General features: G+C 47.6%; 1 protein-coding gene across 1 annotated transcript; it reads right to left on the reverse strand.

The window, feature by feature from the left end:
• Window positions 1-1,146: 1,146 nt before the first annotated feature.
• On the reverse strand, window positions 1,147-17,036 carry LOC134811633 (MPN domain-containing protein-like). The gene is made up of 9 exons (XM_063818639.1): window positions 16,823-17,036; window positions 16,401-16,669; window positions 16,249-16,308; window positions 15,152-16,123; window positions 14,729-14,910; window positions 14,263-14,401; window positions 2,146-2,322; window positions 1,764-1,828; window positions 1,147-1,532 (listed from the first exon to the last, which is right to left on the reverse strand). Exons 1-9 carry the CDS (start codon window positions 16,995-16,997, stop codon window positions 1,307-1,309), a joined length of 2,265 nt encoding a protein of 754 aa, XP_063674709.1. The 5' UTR covers window positions 16,998-17,036; the 3' UTR covers window positions 1,147-1,306.
• Window positions 17,037-17,190: the final 154 nt, after the last annotated feature.

Below are 17,190 nucleotides of genomic sequence, written 5' to 3' on the forward strand. Positions count from 1 at the left end.
CACTCGCTCTACACTCGACTGTCACGTGACTTTTTTAACATGTTCACTTTGTAGCCCTGAATGACTATCCGAAATCCTAGCCCTCTAATCAGAATCTGATCCCAACCCTGACATTAACCCAATCTCTAACAAAACTGAAAACCTAACCCTTACAGTAACGTGAAATTACACCAACTTCCTTATATGGTCATATCACGTGATCGAGACAGTTTTTCGCCAATATCTTGCCCAGGGAGCATTTCAACCTTGTATGTCATGGGGTGATTCGGAATCAGCGTCCAAAAATAAATCGATTCAGGTTGATTTTAACTGTCAGGGGCCCTTTTCGAAAAATCTCGAAGATCGACTGTAAAGTGATTTAGCACGCTTGAATTATTATTGATCAAATCATGGTATTATTTATCGTTTTGTTTCGCTCCAACTAAATCCTACTTAATCGCTCGCCCAAATTTTAAGAAAATTCTTGTGAAAAGGCCCTTTAGGCATGAAAGTGATCTGGATCGGTGTATTTTTGGACGCTGATTCCGAATCACCCCCCATGACGTAGGGTTAAAATGCTTCCCTGGAGAGTTATGGGCAAAAAACCGTTTTGGTCACGTGACAGGCTAGTAAAACGTGAATTCGATTATTTAGGGCTCGGGTTAGGGTTGTGGTTAAGATTATGGATAGCTTCGGGGTTATGGTTAGGATTAGGGTTTATGTAAAACCGTTTTGTACGGCTGCAAAACCAAAAAAACCAAAGTCACGTGAAATTTTTGGGCGAGCGATTTAGTAAGAGCCCCCCTGACAACAGACAAGATATTGGGGTAAAACTGTTTCATGTTTCAAATAAGCAGCTCATTTTTCAACGTAACATGTACGCGCGCGTCAGACTTTAATCGACGCGCGTTTTGCGCCAAGAACCCTTCAAAAATATCTACGCGTTTTCCATTAATACAACTATTTCATTGTTTCCCAGCGGGTCAGGGGGTGTTTTCTTGGAGGTTGCCAGAGGTCATATTCCCTGATTTTTTGTGTAGAATGTGAATCTTGCCCCCCTCTCAGATATAGATGGGGCAAGAAATGGGGACGTGCCACAAAAGGGCCACAAGTATTGAGAAAACAGCGCCTCTGGCAATAAAAATTGACACAAACCGAAAGATCCGATTATTGTCCAATTTTCAACAAGATGATAAATAAGAATGATAAAATGTACAACAATAACAGAGAACATATATAAATTGAGATAAAATAATTGTATAATTTCTTATCAAAATAACTGTGTGCTGAGAGGAAGTGGAAGTAAGACAGTAGTCCGTAACAGGTCTCATTCCTCTTTTGCTACAATTTGCCTCATAACATCCACAAATTGATCCTCGCTAATATCTTTTGGAGTTTTTTGTTTCAGAGACTCTGTCATTTTTCGGAAAATGTTCATGTTGTTTCGCCAATGTTGATCAAATTTGACTCCTGATTTTTGTTGTGAGTAAAGCAGGGACATAGCTCTCATTTCAGTTGCTAGCGCGGGGGAGATAGTGGAATCCCATACACACCTGCAATTAGAGTACAAATAAGCTATTGATAATTACTAACATTTACAATTTCTATCATATTTATTAAATCAGAAATATAATTATGTTTTGATTACAATTTCTATCATATTTATTAAATCAGAAATATAATTATGTTTTGATTAAAATAGTCTATAGATATACAACAATCAGACAACAATTAAGAGAAAAGTATAATAAATATGTAAGATTATGTAATTGAACACTACTAACGTGTACTCCAAGTGCATAGGAACTGGTCGTCCGTCGTTAGTGTGCATAACACAGAATAGCTGCATCTGTAAATATAATGTAAATATTACAAACCTCACACTACTAGAGTAAATAATAGCTCTAATTAGACTGCTGTGATAAAATCTTACTAATAGACTGCTACATTTCATTTACAGATGTTCCCAATTAAGTCAAGGTGCCAAGTTCACTCTATTTAGGCCTGTAGTAAGTAATATTGAACAAATTTGTAACATTTGTTCATGACTGGGCTCCAAAAAAACACTTAATTCGGCAGATATTTAACGTTTCTGCTATTTCTTGGTACAACCTAAGATATGTGTATGTTATAATGACATGCATATGTTATAATGCTACTACTAACTTCACTGGTAGGTGTAGAGCCTCTAAAAGGGGACACTATGACCCCCAAGCAGGGATCTATACGTCCGTCAAGTGATCTCATGTGTTGCTGGTGAACAGACTGACACACTATATCGTGTTGGGAAGGACGGGGCGAGCTTGTCGGGTGAGAATGGTACCAGCCAATCACAGTCATGTCCTGAAATCACGTAATTAGTAACAACCAATCACTGTCACTGAACTGCCTCCCTCTAAAAGTGTCTAAGTAATACCTGGTGAGGGTTACCTGCTGTGTGAGTAATACCTGGTGAGGGTTACCTGCTGTGTGAGTAATACCTGGTGAGGGTTACCTGCTGTGTTAGTAATACCTGGTGAGGGTTACCTGCTGTGTGAGTAATACCTGGTGAGGGTTACCTGCTGTGTAAGTAATACCTGGTGAGGGTTACCTGCTGTGTGAGTAATACCTGGTGAGGGTTACCTGCTGTGTGAGTAATACCTGGTGAGGGTTACCTGCTGTGTGAGTAATACCTGGTGAGGGTTACCTGCTGTGTGAGTAATACCTGGTAAGGGTTACCTGCTGTGTGAGTAATACCTGGTGAGGGTTACCTGCTGTGTGAGTAATACCTGGTGAGGGTTACCTGCTGTGTGAGTAATACCTGGTGAGGGTTACCTGCTGTGTGAGTAATACCTGGTGAGGGTTACCTGCTGTGTGAGTAATACCTGGTGAGGGTTACCTGCTGTGTGTGTAATACCTGGTGAGGGTTACCTGCTGTGTGTGTAATACCTGGTGAGGGTTACCTGCTGTGTGAGTAATACCTGGTGAGGGTTACCTGCTGTGTAAGTAATACCTGGTGAGGGTTACCTGCTGTGTGAGTAATACCTGGTGAGGGTTACCTGCTGTGTGAGTAATACCTGGTGAGGGTTACCTGCTGTGTGAGTAATACCTGGTGAGGGTTACCTGCTGTGTGAGTAATACCTGGTGAGGGTTACCTGCTGTGTGAGTAATACCTGGTGAGGGTTACCTGCTGTGTGTGTAATACCTGGTGAGGGTTACCTGCTGTGTGTGTAATACCTGGTGAGGGTTACCTGCTGTGTGAGTAATATCTGGTGAGGGTTACCTGCTGTGTGAGTAATACCTGGTGAGGGTTACCTGCTGTGTGAGTAATACCTGGTGAGGGTTACCTGCTGTGTAAGTAATACCTGGTGAGGGTTACCTGCTGTGTGAGTAATACCTGGTGAGGGTTACCTGCTGTGTGAGTAATACCTGGTGAGGGTTACCTGCTGTGTAAGTAATACCTGGTGAGGGTTACCTGCTGAGTGAGTAATACCTGGTGAGGGTTACCTGCTGTGTGAGTAATACCTGGTGAGGGTTACCTGCTGTGTGAGTAATACCTGGTGAGGGTTACCTGCTGTGTGAGTAATACCTGGTGAGGGTTACCTGCTGTGTAAGTAATACCTGGTGAGGGTTACCTGCTGTGTTAGTAATACCTGGTGAGGGTTACCTGCTGTGTGAGTAATACCTGGTGAGGGTTACCTGCTGTGTGAGTAATACCTGGTGAGGGTTACCTGCTGTGTGAGTAATACCTGGTGAGGGTTACCTGCTGTGTGAGTAATACCTGGTGAGGGTTACCTGCTGTGTGAGTAATACCTGGTGAGGGTTACCTGCTGTGTGAGTAATACCTGGTGAGGGTTACCTGCTGTGTGAGTAATACCTGGTGAGGGTTACCTGCTGTGTGAGTAATACCTGGTGAGGGTTACCTGCTGTGTGAGTAATACCTGGTGAGGGTTACCTGCTGTGTGAGTAATACCTGGTGAGGGTTACCTGCTGTGTGAGTAATACCTGGTGAGGGTTACCTGCTGTGTGAGTAATACCTGGTGAGGGTTACCTGCTGTGTGAGTAATACCTGGTGAGGGTTACCTGCTGTGTGAGTAATACCTGGTGAGGGTTACCTGCTGTGTGAGTAATACCTGGTGAGGGTTACCTGCTGTGTGAGTAATACCTGGTGAGGGTTACCTGCTGTGTGAGTAATACCTGGTGAGGGTTACCTGCTGTGTAAGTAATACCTGGTGAGGGTTACCTGCTGTGTGAGTAATACCTGGTGAGGGTTACCTGCTGTGTGAGTAATACCTGGTGAGGGTTACCTGCTGTGTGAGTAATACCTGGTGAGGGTTACCTGCTGTGTGAGTAATACCTGGTGAGGGTTACCTGCTGTGTGAGTAATACCTGGTGAGGGTTACCTGCTGTGTGAGTAATACCTGGTGAGGGTTACCTGCTGTGTGAGTAATACCTGGTGAGGGTTACCTGCTGTGTAAGTAATACCTGGTGAGGGTTACCTGCTGTGTGAGTAATACCTGGTGAGGGTTACCTGCTGTGTAAGTAATACCTGGTGAGGGTTACCTGCTGTGTGAGTAATACCTGGTGAGGGTTACCTGCTGTGTGAGTAATACCTGGTGAGGGTTACCTGCTGTCTGAGTAATACCTGGTGAGGGTTACCTGCTGTGTGAGTAATATCTGGTGAGGGTTACCTGCTGTGTAAGTAATACCTGGTGAGGGTTACCTGCTGTGTGAGTAATACCTGGTGAGGGTTACCTGCTGTGTAAGTAATACCTGGTGAGGGTTACCTGCTGTGTGAGTAATACCTGGTGAGGGTTACCTGCTGTGTGAGTAATACCTGGTGAGGGTTACCTGCTGTGTGAGTAATACCTGGTGAGGGTTACCTGCTGTGTAAGTAATACCTGGTGAGGGTTACCTGCTGTCTGAGTAATACCTGGTGAGGGTTACCTGCTGTCTAAGTAATACCTGGTGAGGGTTACCTGCTGTCTAAGTAATACCTGGTGAGGGTTACCTGCTGTCTAAGTAATACCTGGTGAGGGTTACCTGCTGTCTAAGTAATACCTGGTGAGGGTTACCTGCTGTGTAAGTAATACCTGGTGAGGGTTACCTGCTGTGTAAGTAATACCTGGTGAGGGTTACCTGCTGTGTGAGTAATACCTGGTGAGGGTTACCTGCTGTGTGAGTAATACCTGGTGAGGGTTACCTGCTGTGTGAGTAATACCTGGTGAGGGTTACCTGCTGTGTAAGTAATACCTGGTGAGGGTTACCTGCTGTGTAAGTAATACCTGGTGAGGGTTACCTGCTGTGTGAGTAATACCTGGTGAGGGTTACCTGCTGTGTGAGTAATACCTGGTGAGGGTTACCTGCTGTGTAAGTAATACCTGGTGAGGGTTACCTGCTGTGTGAGTAATACCTGGTGAGGGTTACCTGCTGTGTGAGTAATACCTGGTGAGGGTTACCTGCTGTGTGAGTAATACCTGGTGAGGGTTACCTGCTGTGTAAGTAATACCTGGTGAGGGTTACCTGCTGTGTGAGTAATACCTGGTGAGGGTTACCTGCTGTGTGAGTAATACCTGGTGAGGGTTACCTGCTGTGTAAGTAATACCTGGTGAGGGTTACCTGCTGTGTGAGTAATACCTGGTGAGGGTTACCTGCTGTGTGAGTAATACCTGGTGAGGGTTACCTGCTGTGTGAGTAATACCTGGTGAGGGTTACCTGCTGTGTGAGTAATACCTGGTGAGGGTTACCTGCTGTGTGAGTAATACCTGGTGAGGGTTACCTGCTGTGTGAGTAATACCTGGTGAGGGTTACCTGCTGTGTAAGTAATACCTGGTGAGGGTTACCTGCTGTGTAAGTAATACCTGGTGAGGGTTACCTGCTGTGTGAGTAATACCTGGTGAGGGTTACCTGCTGTGTAAGTAATACCTGGTGAGGGTTACCTGCTGTGTAAGTAATACCTGGTGAGGGTTACCTGCTGTGTGAGTAATACCTGGTGAGGGTTACCTGCTGTGTGAGTAATACCTGGTGAGGGTTACCTGCTGTGTGAGTAATACCTGGTGAGGGTTACCTGCTGTGTGAGTAATACCTGGTGAGGGTTACCTGCTGTGTGAGTAATACCTGGTGAGGGTTACCTGCTGTGTGAGTAATACCTGGTGAGGGTTACCTGCTGTGTGAGTAATACCTGGTGAGGGTTACCTGCTGTGTGTGTAATACCTGGTGAGGGTTACCTGCTGTGTGAGTAATACCTGGTGAGGGTTACCTGCTGTGTGAGTAATACCTGGTGAGGGTTACCTGCTGTGTAAGTAATACCTGGTGAGGGTTACCTGCTGTGTGAGTAATACCTGGTGAGGGTTACCTGCTGTGTAAGTAATACCTGGTGAGGGTTACCTGCTGTGTGAGTAATACCTGGTGAGGGTTACCTGCTGTGTGAGTAATACCTGGTGAGGGTTACCTGCTGTGTGAGTAATACCTGGTGAGGGTTACCTGCTGTGTGAGTAATACCTGGTGAGGGTTACCTGCTGTGTGAGTAATACCTGGTGAGGGTTACCTGCTGTGTGAGTAATACCTGGTGAGGGTTACCTGCTGTGTGAGTAATACCTGGTGAGGGTTACCTGCTGTGTGAGTAATACCTGGTGAGGGTTACCTGCTGTGTGAGTAATACCTGGTGAGGGTTACCTGCTGTGTGAGTAATACCTGGTGAGGGTTACCTGCTGTGTGAGTAATACCTGGTGAGGGTTACCTGCTGTGTGAGTAATACCTGGTGAGGGTTACCTGCTGTGTGAGTAATACCTGGTGAGGGTTACCTGCTGTGTGAGTAATACCTGGTGAGGGTTACCTGCTGTGTGAGTAATACCTGGTGAGGGTTACCTGCTGTGTGAGTAATACCTGGTGAGGGTTACCTGCTGTGTGTGTAATACCTGGTGAGGGTTACCTGCTGTGTGAGTAATACCTGGTGAGGGTTACCTGCTGTGTGAGTAATACCTGGTGAGGGTTACCTGCTGTGTGAGTAATACCTGGTGAGGGTTACCTGCTGTGTGAGTAATACCTGGTGAGGGTTACCTGCTGTGTGAGTAATACCTGGTGAGGGTTACCTGCTGTGTGAGTAATACCTGGTGAGGGTTACCTGCTGTGTGAGTAATACCTGGTGAGGGTTACCTGCTGTGTGTGTAATACCTGGTGAGGGTTACCTGCTGTGTGAGTAATACCTGGTGAGGGTTACCTGCTGTGTGAGTAATACCTGGTGAGGGTTACCTGCTGTGTGAGTAATACCTGGTGAGGGTTACCTGCTGTGTGAGTAATACCTGGTGAGGGTTACCTGCTGTGTGAGTAATACCTGGTGAGGGTTACCTGCTGTGTGAGTAATACCTGGTGAGGGTTACCTGCTGTGTGAGTAATACCTGGTGAGGGTTACCTGCTGTGTGAGTAATACCTGGTGAGGGTTACCTGCTGTGTGAGTAATACCTGGTGAGGGTTACCTGCTGTGTGAGTAATACCTGGTGAGGGTTACCTGCTGTGTGAGTAATACCTGGTGAGGGTTACCTGCTGTGTGAGTAATACCTGGTGAGGGTTACCTGCTGTGTGTGTAATACCTGGTGAGGGTTACCTGCTGTGTGAGTAATACCTGGTGAGGGTTACCTGCTGTGTGTGTAATACCTGGTGAGGGTTACCTGCTGTGTGAGTAATACCTGGTGAGGGTTACCTGCTGTGTAAGTAATACCTGGTGAGGGTTACCTGCTGTGTGAGTAATACCTGGTGAGGGTTACCTGCTGTGTGAGTAATACCTGGTGAGGGTTACCTGCTGTGTGAGTAATACCTGGTGAGGGTTACCTGCTGTGTGAGTAATACCTGGTGAGGGTTACCTGCTGTGTGAGTAATACCTGGTGAGGGTTACCTGCTGTGTGAGTAATACCTGGTGAGGGTTACCTGCTGTGTGAGTAATACCTGGTGAGGGTTACCTGCTGTGTGAGTAATACCTGGTGAGGGTTACCTGCTGTGTGAGTAATACCTGGTGAGGGTTACCTGCTGTGTGAGTAATACCTGGTGAGGGTTACCTGCTGTGTGAGTAATACCTGGTGAGGGTTACCTGCTGTGTGAGTAATACCTGGTGAGGGTTACCTGCTGTGTGAGTAATACCTGGTGAGGGTTACCTGCTGTGTGAGTAATACCTGGTGAGGGTTACCTGCTGTGTGAGTAATACCTGGTGAGGGTTACCTGCTGTGTGAGTAATACCTGGTGAGGGTTACCTGCTGTGTGAGTAATACCTGGTGAGGGTTACCTGCTGTGTGAGTAATACCTGGTGAGGGTTACCTGCTGTGTGAGTAATACCTGGTGAGGGTTACCTGCTGTGTGAGTAATACCTGGTGAGGGTTACCTGCTGTGTGAGTAATACCTGGTGAGGGTTACCTGCTGTGTGAGTAATACCTGGTGAGGGTTACCTGCTGTGTGAGTAATACCTGGTGAGGGTTACCTGCTGTGTGAGTAATACCTGGTGAGGGTTACCTGCTGTGTGAGTAATACCTGGTGAGGGTTACCTGCTGTGTGAGTAATACCTGGTGAGGGTTACCTGCTGTGTGAGTAATACCTGGTGAGGGTTACCTGCTGTGTGAGTAATACCTGGTGAGGGTTACCTGCTGTGTGAGTAATACCTGGTGAGGGTTACCTGCTGTGTGAGTAATACCTGGTGAGGGTTACCTGCTGTGTGAGTAATACCTGGTGAGGGTTACCTGCTGTGTGAGTAATACCTGGTGAGGGTTACCTGCTGTGTGAGTAATACCTGGTGAGGGTTACCTGCTGTGTGAGTAATACCTGGTGAGGGTTACCTGCTGTGTGAGTAATACCTGGTGAGGGTTACCTGCTGTGTGAGTAATACCTGGTGAGGGTTACCTGCTGTGTGAGTAATACCTGGTGAGGGTTACCTGCTGTGTGAGTAATACCTGGTGAGGGTTACCTGCTGTGTAAGTAATACCTGGTGAGGGTTACCTGCTGTGTGAGTAATACCTGGTGAGGGTTACCTGCTGTGTAAGTAATACCTGGTGAGGGTTACCTGCTGTGTGAGTAATACCTGGTGAGGGTTACCTGCTGTGTGAGTAATACCTGGTGAGGGTTACCTGCTGTGTAAGTAATACCTGGTGAGGGTTACCTGCTGTGTGAGTAATACCTGGTGAGGGTTACCTGCTGTGTGAGTAATACCTGGTGAGGGTTACCTGCTGTGTGAGTAATACCTGGTGAGGGTTACCTGCTGTGTGAGTAATACCTGGTGAGGGTTACCTGCTGTGTGAGTAATACCTGGTGAGGGTTACCTGCTGTGTGAGTAATACCTGGTGAGGGTTACCTGCTGTGTGAGTAATACCTGGTGAGGGTTACCTGCTGTGTGAGTAATACCTGGTGAGGGTTACCTGCTGTGAGTAATACCTGGTGAGGGTTACCTGCTGTGTAAGTAATACCTGGTGAGGGTTACCTGCTGTGTGAGTAATACCTGGTGAGGGTTACCTGCTGTGTGAGTAATACCTGGTGAGGGTTACCTGCTGTGTGTAATACCTGGTGAGGGTTACCTGCTGTGTAATACCTGGTGAGGGTTACCTGCTGTGTAAGTAATACCTGGTGAGGGTTACCTGCTGTGTGAGTAATACCTGGTGAGGGTTACCTGCTGTGTGAGTAATACCTGGTGAGGGTTACCTGCTGTGTGAGTAATACCTGGTGAGGGTTACCTGCTGTGAGTAATACCTGGTGAGGGTTACCTGCTGTGTGAGTAATACCTGGTGAGGGTTACCTGCTGTGTGAGTAATACCTGGTGAGGGTTACCTGCTGTGTGAGTAATACCTGGTGAGGGTTACCTGCTGTGTGAGTAATACCTGGTGAGGGTTACCTGCTGTGTGAGTAATACCTGGTGAGGGTTACCTGCTGTGTGAGTAATACCTGGTGAGGGTTACCTGCTGTGTGAGTAATACCTGGTGAGGGTTACCTGCTGTGTGAGTAATACCTGGTGAGGGTTACCTGCTGTGTGAGTAATACCTGGTGAGGGTTACCTGCTGTGTGAGTAATACCTGGTGAGGGTTACCTGCTGTGTGAGTAATACCTGGTGAGGGTTACCTGCTGTGTGAGTAATACCTGGTGAGGGTTACCTGCTGTGTGAGTAATACCTGGTGAGGGTTACCTGCTGTGTGAGTAATACCTGGTGAGGGTTACCTGCTGTGTGAGTAATACCTGGTGAGGGTTACCTGCTGTGTGAGTAATACCTGGTGAGGGTTACCTGCTGTGTGAGTAATACCTGGTGAGGGTTACCTGCTGTGTGAGTAATACCTGGTGAGGGTTACCTGCTGTGTGAGTAATACCTGGTGAGGGTTACCTGCTGTGTGAGTAATACCTGGTGAGGGTTACCTGCTGTGTGAGTAATACCTGGTGAGGGTTACCTGCTGTGTGAGTAATACCTGGTGAGGGTTACCTGCTGTGTGAGTAATACCTGGTGAGGGTTACCTGCTGTGTGAGTAATACCTGGTGAGGGTTACCTGCTGTGTGAGTAATACCTGGTGAGGGTTACCTGCTGTGTGAGTAATACCTGGTGAGGGTTACCTGCTGTGTGAGTAATACCTGGTGAGGGTTACCTGCTGTGTGAGTAATACCTGGTGAGGGTTACCTGCTGTGTGAGTAATACCTGGTGAGGGTTACCTGCTGTGTGAGTAATACCTGGTGAGGGTTACCTGCTGTGTGAGTAATACCTGGTGAGGGTTACCTGCTGTGTGAGTAATACCTGGTGAGGGTTACCTGCTGTGTGAGTAATACCTGGTGAGGGTTACCTGCTGTGTGAGTAATACCTGGTGAGGGTTACCTGCTGTGTGAGTAATACCTGGTGAGGGTTACCTGCTGTGTGAGTAATACCTGGTGAGGGTTACCTGCTGTGTGAGTAATACCTGGTGAGGGTTACCTGCTGTGTGAGTAATACCTGGTGAGGGTTACCTGCTGTGTGAGTAATACCTGGTGAGGGTTACCTGCTGTGTGAGTAATACCTGGTGAGGGTTACCTGCTGTGTGAGTAATACCTGGTGAGGGTTACCTGCTGTGTGAGTAATACCTGGTGAGGGTTACCTGCTGTGTGAGTAATACCTGGTGAGGGTTACCTGCTGTGTGAGTAATACCTGGTGAGGGTTACCTGCTGTGTGAGTAATACCTGGTGAGGGTTACCTGCTGTGTGTGTAATACCTGGTGAGGGTTACCTGCTGTGTGAGTAATACCTGGTGAGGGTTACCTGCTGTGTGAGTAATACCTGGTGAGGGTTACCTGCTGTGTGAGTAATACCTGGTGAGGGTTACCTGCTGTGTGAGTAATACCTGGTGAGGGTTACCTGCTGTGTGAGTAATACCTGGTGAGGGTTACCTGCTGTGTGAGTAATACCTGGTGAGGGTTACCTGCTGTGTGAGTAATACCTGGTGAGGGTTACCTGCTGTGTGAGTAATACCTGGTGAGGGTTACCTGCTGTGTGAGTAATACCTGGTGAGGGTTACCTGCTGTGTGAGTAATACCTGGTGAGGGTTACCTGCTGTGTGAGTAATACCTGGTGAGGGTTACCTGCTGTGTAAGTAATACCTGGTGAGGGTTACCTGCTGTGTGAGTAATACCTGGTGAGGGTTACCTGCTGTGTGAGTAATACCTGGTGAGGGTTACCTGCTGTGTGAGTAATACCTGGTGAGGGTTACCTGCTGTGTGAGTAATACCTGGTGAGGGTTACCTGCTGTGTGAGTAATACCTGGTGAGGGTTACCTGCTGTGTGAGTAATACCTGGTGAGGGTTACCTGCTGTGTGAGTAATACCTGGTGAGGGTTACCTGCTGTGTGAGTAATACCTGGTGAGGGTTACCTGCTGTGTGAGTAATACCTGGTGAGGGTTACCTGCTGTGTGAGTAATACCTGGTGAGGGTTACCTGCTGTGTGAGTAATACCTGGTGAGGGTTACCTGCTGTGTGAGTAATACCTGGTGAGGGTTACCTGCTGTGTGAGTAATACCTGGTGAGGGTTACCTGCTGTGTGAGTAATACCTGGTGAGGGTTACCTGCTGTGTGAGTAATACCTGGTGAGGGTTACCTGCTGTGTGAGTAATACCTGGTGAGGGTTACCTGCTGTGTGAGTAATACCTGGTGAGGGTTACCTGCTGTGTGAGTAATACCTGGTGAGGGTTACCTGCTGTGTAAGTAATACCTGGTGAGGGTTACCTGCTGTGTAGTAATACCTGGTGAGGGTTACCTGCTGTGTGAGTAATACCTGGTGAGGGTTACCTGCTGTGTGAGTAATACCTGGTGAGGGTTACCTGCTGTGTGAGTAATACCTGGTGAGGGTTACCTGCTGTGTGAGTAATACCTGGTGAGGGTTACCTGCTGTGTGAGTAATACCTGGTGAGGGTTACCTGCTGTGTGTAATACCTGGTGAGGGTTACCTGCTGTGTGAGTAATACCTGGTGAGGGTTACCTGCTGTGTGAGTAATACCTGGTGAGGGTTACCTGCTGTGTGAGTAATACCTGGTGAGGGTTACCTGCTGTGTGAGTAATACCTGGTGAGGGTTACCTGCTGTGTGAGTAATACCTGGTGAGGGTTACCTGCTGTGTGAGTAATACCTGGTGAGGGTTACCTGCTGTGTGAGTAATACCTGGTGAGGGTTACCTGCTGTGTGAGTAATACCTGGTGAGGGTTACCTGCTGTGTGAGTAATACCTGGTGAGGGTTACCTGCTGTGTGAGTAATACCTGGTGAGGGTTACCTGCTGTGTGAGTAATACCTGGTGAGGGTTACCTGCTGTGTGAGTAATACCTGGTGAGGGTTACCTGCTGTGTGAGTAATACCTGGTGAGGGTTACCTGCTGTGTGAGTAATACCTGGTGAGGGTTACCTGCTGTGTGAGTAATACCTGGTGAGGGTTACCTGCTGTGTGAGTAATACCTGGTGAGGGTTACCTGCTGTGTGAGTAATACCTGGTGAGGGTTACCTGCTGTGTGAGTAATACCTGGTGAGGGTTACCTGCTGTGTGAGTAATACCTGGTGAGGGTTACCTGCTGTGTGAGTAATACCTGGTGAGGGTTACCTGCTGTGTGAGTAATACCTGGTGAGGGTTACCTGCTGTGTGAGTAATACCTGGTGAGGGTTACCTGCTGTGTGAGTAATACCTGGTGAGGGTTACCTGCTGTGTGAGTAATACCTGGTGAGGGTTACCTGCTGTGTGTAATACCTGGTGAGGGTTACCTGCTGTGTAAGTAATACCTGGTGAGGGTTACCTGCTGTGTGAGTAATACCTGGTGAGGGTTACCTGCTGTGTGAGTAATACCTGGTGAGGGTTACCTGCTGTGTGAGTAATACCTGGTGAGGGTTACCTGCTGTGTGAGTAATACCTGGTGAGGGTTACCTGCTGTGTGAGTAATACCTGGTGAGGGTTACCTGCTGTGTGAGTAATACCTGGTGAGGGTTACCTGCTGTGTGAGTAATACCTGGTGAGGGTTACCTGCTGTGTGAGTAATACCTGGTGAGGGTTACCTGCTGTGTGAGTAATACCTGGTGAGGGTTACCTGCTGTGTGAGTAATACCTGGTGAGGGTTACCTGCTGTGTGAGTAATACCTGGTGAGGGTTACCTGCTGTGTGAGTAATACCTGGTGAGGGTTACCTGCTGTGTGAGTAATACCTGGTGAGGGTTACCTGCTGTGTAATACCTGGTGAGGGTTACCTGCTGTGTGAGTAATACCTGGTGAGGGTTACCTGCTGTGTGAGTAATACCTGGTGAGGGTTACCTGCTGTGTGAGTAATACCTGGTGAGGGTTACCTGCTGTGTGAGTAATACCTGGTGAGGGTTACCTGCTGTGTGAGTAATACCTGGTGAGGGTTACCTGCTGTGTGAGTAATACCTGGTGAGGGTTACCTGCTGTGTGAGTAATACCTGGTGAGGGTTACCTGCTGTGTAAGTAATACCTGGTGAGGGTTACCTGCTGTGTGAGTAATACCTGGTGAGGGTTACCTGCTGTGTGAGTAATACCTGGTGAGGGTTACCTGCTGTGTGAGTAATACCTGGTGAGGGTTACCTGCTGTGTGAGTAATACCTGGTGAGGGTTACCTGCTGTGTGAGTAATACCTGGTGAGGGTTACCTGCTGTGTGAGTAATACCTGGTGAGGGTTACCTGCTGTGTGAGTAATACCTGGTGAGGGTTACCTGCTGTGTGAGTAATACCTGGTGAGGGTTACCTGCTGTGTGAGTAATACCTGGTGAGGGTTACCTGCTGTGTAAGTAATACCTGGTGAGGGTTACCTGCTGTGTGAGTAATACCTGGTGAGGGTTACCTGCTGTGTGATGAGCTCCCGGATCTTGTTCTGGAGAACAGTACACTCAGTCTGGTCCGCAGGGTTGTTCAGGGAACAGGGAAACACGCTCTGTACTTGTAGTGTCAACTTGTTCGGGTCCCATTTACCACCTAGATACCTGCACAAATAACCATTTATATTGCAATCAATTACACGTCATACTATTACAAAGATGTTTAGATTGTATAAACTATATAAGTCGTAGAACCCCCCCCCCCCCCAGTATAAGTATACTATCCTCACCCCGGCCCCCCCTCTAACCCCCCCCCCCCCATCAAGTAATAATATTATCCTCACCCTCCCCCGCCCCCCCTCTAACCCCCCCCCCCCCCCGGCCCCCCCCCCCGTATCAAGTAATAATATTATCCTCACCCTCCCCCGCCCCCCCCTCTAACCCCCCCCCCCCCCCCCCCCCCTCCGTATCAAGTAATAATATTATCCTCACCCGTACACCTCGTCAGTACTCAGATGACAGTGATAATCCATGAGAAGAAGAGAGTTACTCCCTATAAAGACAGTGTACGGTTGTTTCTGTCCCACCACACTGAACTTTACACAGTCTATAAGTGAGGACTCTGCTGGGACTGCATCTTGACGCGCTTCTTTCATTATCTCACGCTCTTTCGTCTACAGATAGCAGATTTAGTATTTAACAAAGGTAAATTTCAGGAAATAAAGTGCTGAGTCCTTGATACCAATGACTATCAGTAATCAGTATGGTACGTTACTTAACACAGCATCAAGAAATCAGTTTGTTAAATCAGTTTTAATATTTTCTAAACATTACCAACTCTACCCCCCCCCCCCCCCCCCCAGCTAAACATTACCAACTCTACCCCCCCCCCCCCCCCCCCAATATAAAACTTACCCGGGCTGCTTTAGCCTGTTCCTCAGCTAGCTGCGCTATAGCTAGCTGTATCATATTAGCTTGCTGGAAGAGAGCCTGCTCTAATATCATCTGTGTCATTTTATCATTACTACCTGAAGCATTGTGCTCCTGAATAGCCTTTTCCAGGGCAGCCTGGTTCAGCAGCGCGTTTTGTATCATACTGTGCTCTAGGAGGGATTTCTGCAGGAGAGCTGGGTCGATGTGCTGCTGGGCTGATGCCTTCTCTTTAGAGGAGGCTCGCTGCTCCTTCTGCTTAGCCCTCTTCTCCTTCTCCTCCTTCTCTTTATGCGCTGCTAATATCTCCTGCTGTATTTTGTGCAGAGCCTCTTGTTGAAGCTGCGCCTGGATGATAGCTTCTTGCTGCGCTTGCAGCAGCGCTTCCTCTCTCTGTTTTTGTTCGAGTGCTGATTTGCTCTGTTTCTGGAGCAGTGCTGCTGCCTCGCTGTGCTGCTTCAACATCTCTGCTTCTGCCAGCCTGTTTGCTAATGCTGCCTCCACTGCCATCTGCTCCTTCAGCGCCTTCTCCAGCACTAGCTTCTCCATGTCTGATAGTTTAGTGGCTCCCTCGCCTAGTAACATGTGCGCTAGACTTGCTATATCCACCTGGTGATTGTTCATGTTGGCTGCTTGTTCCATCATTGCTTGCTCTGTTTCGGTTAACTGGCCTTGTTGTTCGGAGGAGGGTGTTGTCATGTTGTCACGTGTCATGTTGTCACGTGTCATGTTGTCACGTGTCATGTTGTCACGTGTCATGTTGTCACGTGTCATGTTGTTGAGTGCTGAGGTAGATGGTTGTTCAGGTTGTTCAAGGTTAGCAGGTGGGGTTGTGGTGGCAGGTGTGGAGGAGATAGGAGTGGTGGCAGGTTGGGGTATTTGACCGGAGGAGGATGTTGTCATGACAGGCTCTGAAACCAGACTTTCAGCTGCCGAGCTGCACGCTTCTGATTCTCCCTGTAAAGAGTAATATTTACAAAGGAGTAATAACAGAGATCGTGGCTGATATAATACCAAAATCTATCCTCACGTGACTACTACTACCTTATATGAGCATCACGTGACTACTTCTTTAATCAAACCTGAGACTGAGACGCGTTATCATCTTCACTATCATTCTCGTTAAAATCATCGTCCTGAAACTGTTAGGAAGTGTTAATAATAGACAATCAGATCACTGGATTCAGATCACGTGAAATAAAACATTTAAATGATAACAAAGAACCACGCAAACCTGTTGAATGACAGAAGAGCCATCAGCTCTAGCTGCTTGCATCTGTAACCACTGGTTCTTGTACCACTCCAGCTTTCTCCCTTCATACTTAACTGTGGTCCAGCCACATGCGCTCTTCTTGTCCGGGTTAACTATACGCTTGCAGTGTGAAGCCCACGCGCTCGGAGTGGCAAAGACCAGGTTGTTGTCTTTCCACTTAACCGATCCGTCCTCCAGCAGGTCTCCTTCAAATACATTCCCAAAATACTCCATCTTTAGTACACCCGTACCTGGGGATATATTAAGTAAGGAGGGGGGAAGGGGCCGGAGGGGGGGGGGGGCCGCGGGGGGGGGGGGGGGGGCCGGGGGGGAAGGGGAGATCTGGCGTGATACTTACAATCATAATACTTGATAACAGAAAATGTAGATGGAAATTAAAGTACCTGGGTAGAGCAAGCCATCGTTGATCAAGTAAGATAAGTGAAGACTTCTTCCCCCCAGTTTCTTATCTGCCTTGTTAGTGTTTCCGCCTCTTCCTCTTCCCCTCCCTCGCACTGAGGAGCTGCCTCGCAGCGCTTGCTTCTCTAGTGTCTTCCTTAATAGGTCATCCATATCCATCCTTACAGCTCTACTTCTACTAGATAATTAGTGTTATATTTACAAATACAGATAACAGAGCATGATCAACTCAGTACTATCTTAATGAATTTTCAATTCTAAATTGAATTTATGGTTCGTTATTGTAACCTGAAGTTGTAGAGGTACCTAAAAAAATTAAAAACTATTTCGAGGAGGCAATTAAAATATATAA

The sequence above is a fragment of the Bolinopsis microptera genome, chromosome 2 (genome assembly GCF_026151205.1).
Source record: "Bolinopsis microptera isolate Bmic1 chromosome 2, MBARI_Bmic_1.0, whole genome shotgun sequence".
Taxonomy (NCBI): domain Eukaryota; kingdom Metazoa; phylum Ctenophora; class Tentaculata; order Lobata; family Bolinopsidae; genus Bolinopsis; species Bolinopsis microptera.

Coding starts and splice junctions, on each gene's coding strand:
- LOC134811633 (XM_063818639.1), bottom strand. CDS start 16,997: ATGGATATGGATGACCTATTAAGGAAGACACTAGAGAAGCAAGCGCTG. Junction 16,309..16,400: donor GCTCTTCTGTCATTCAACAG/GTTTGCGTGGTT, acceptor ACTTCCTAACAG/TTTCAGGACGATGATTTTAA. Junction 1,533..1,763: donor CCTATGCACTTGGAGTACAC/GTTAGTAGTGTT, acceptor CTCTAATTGCAG/GTGTGTATGGGATTCCACTA.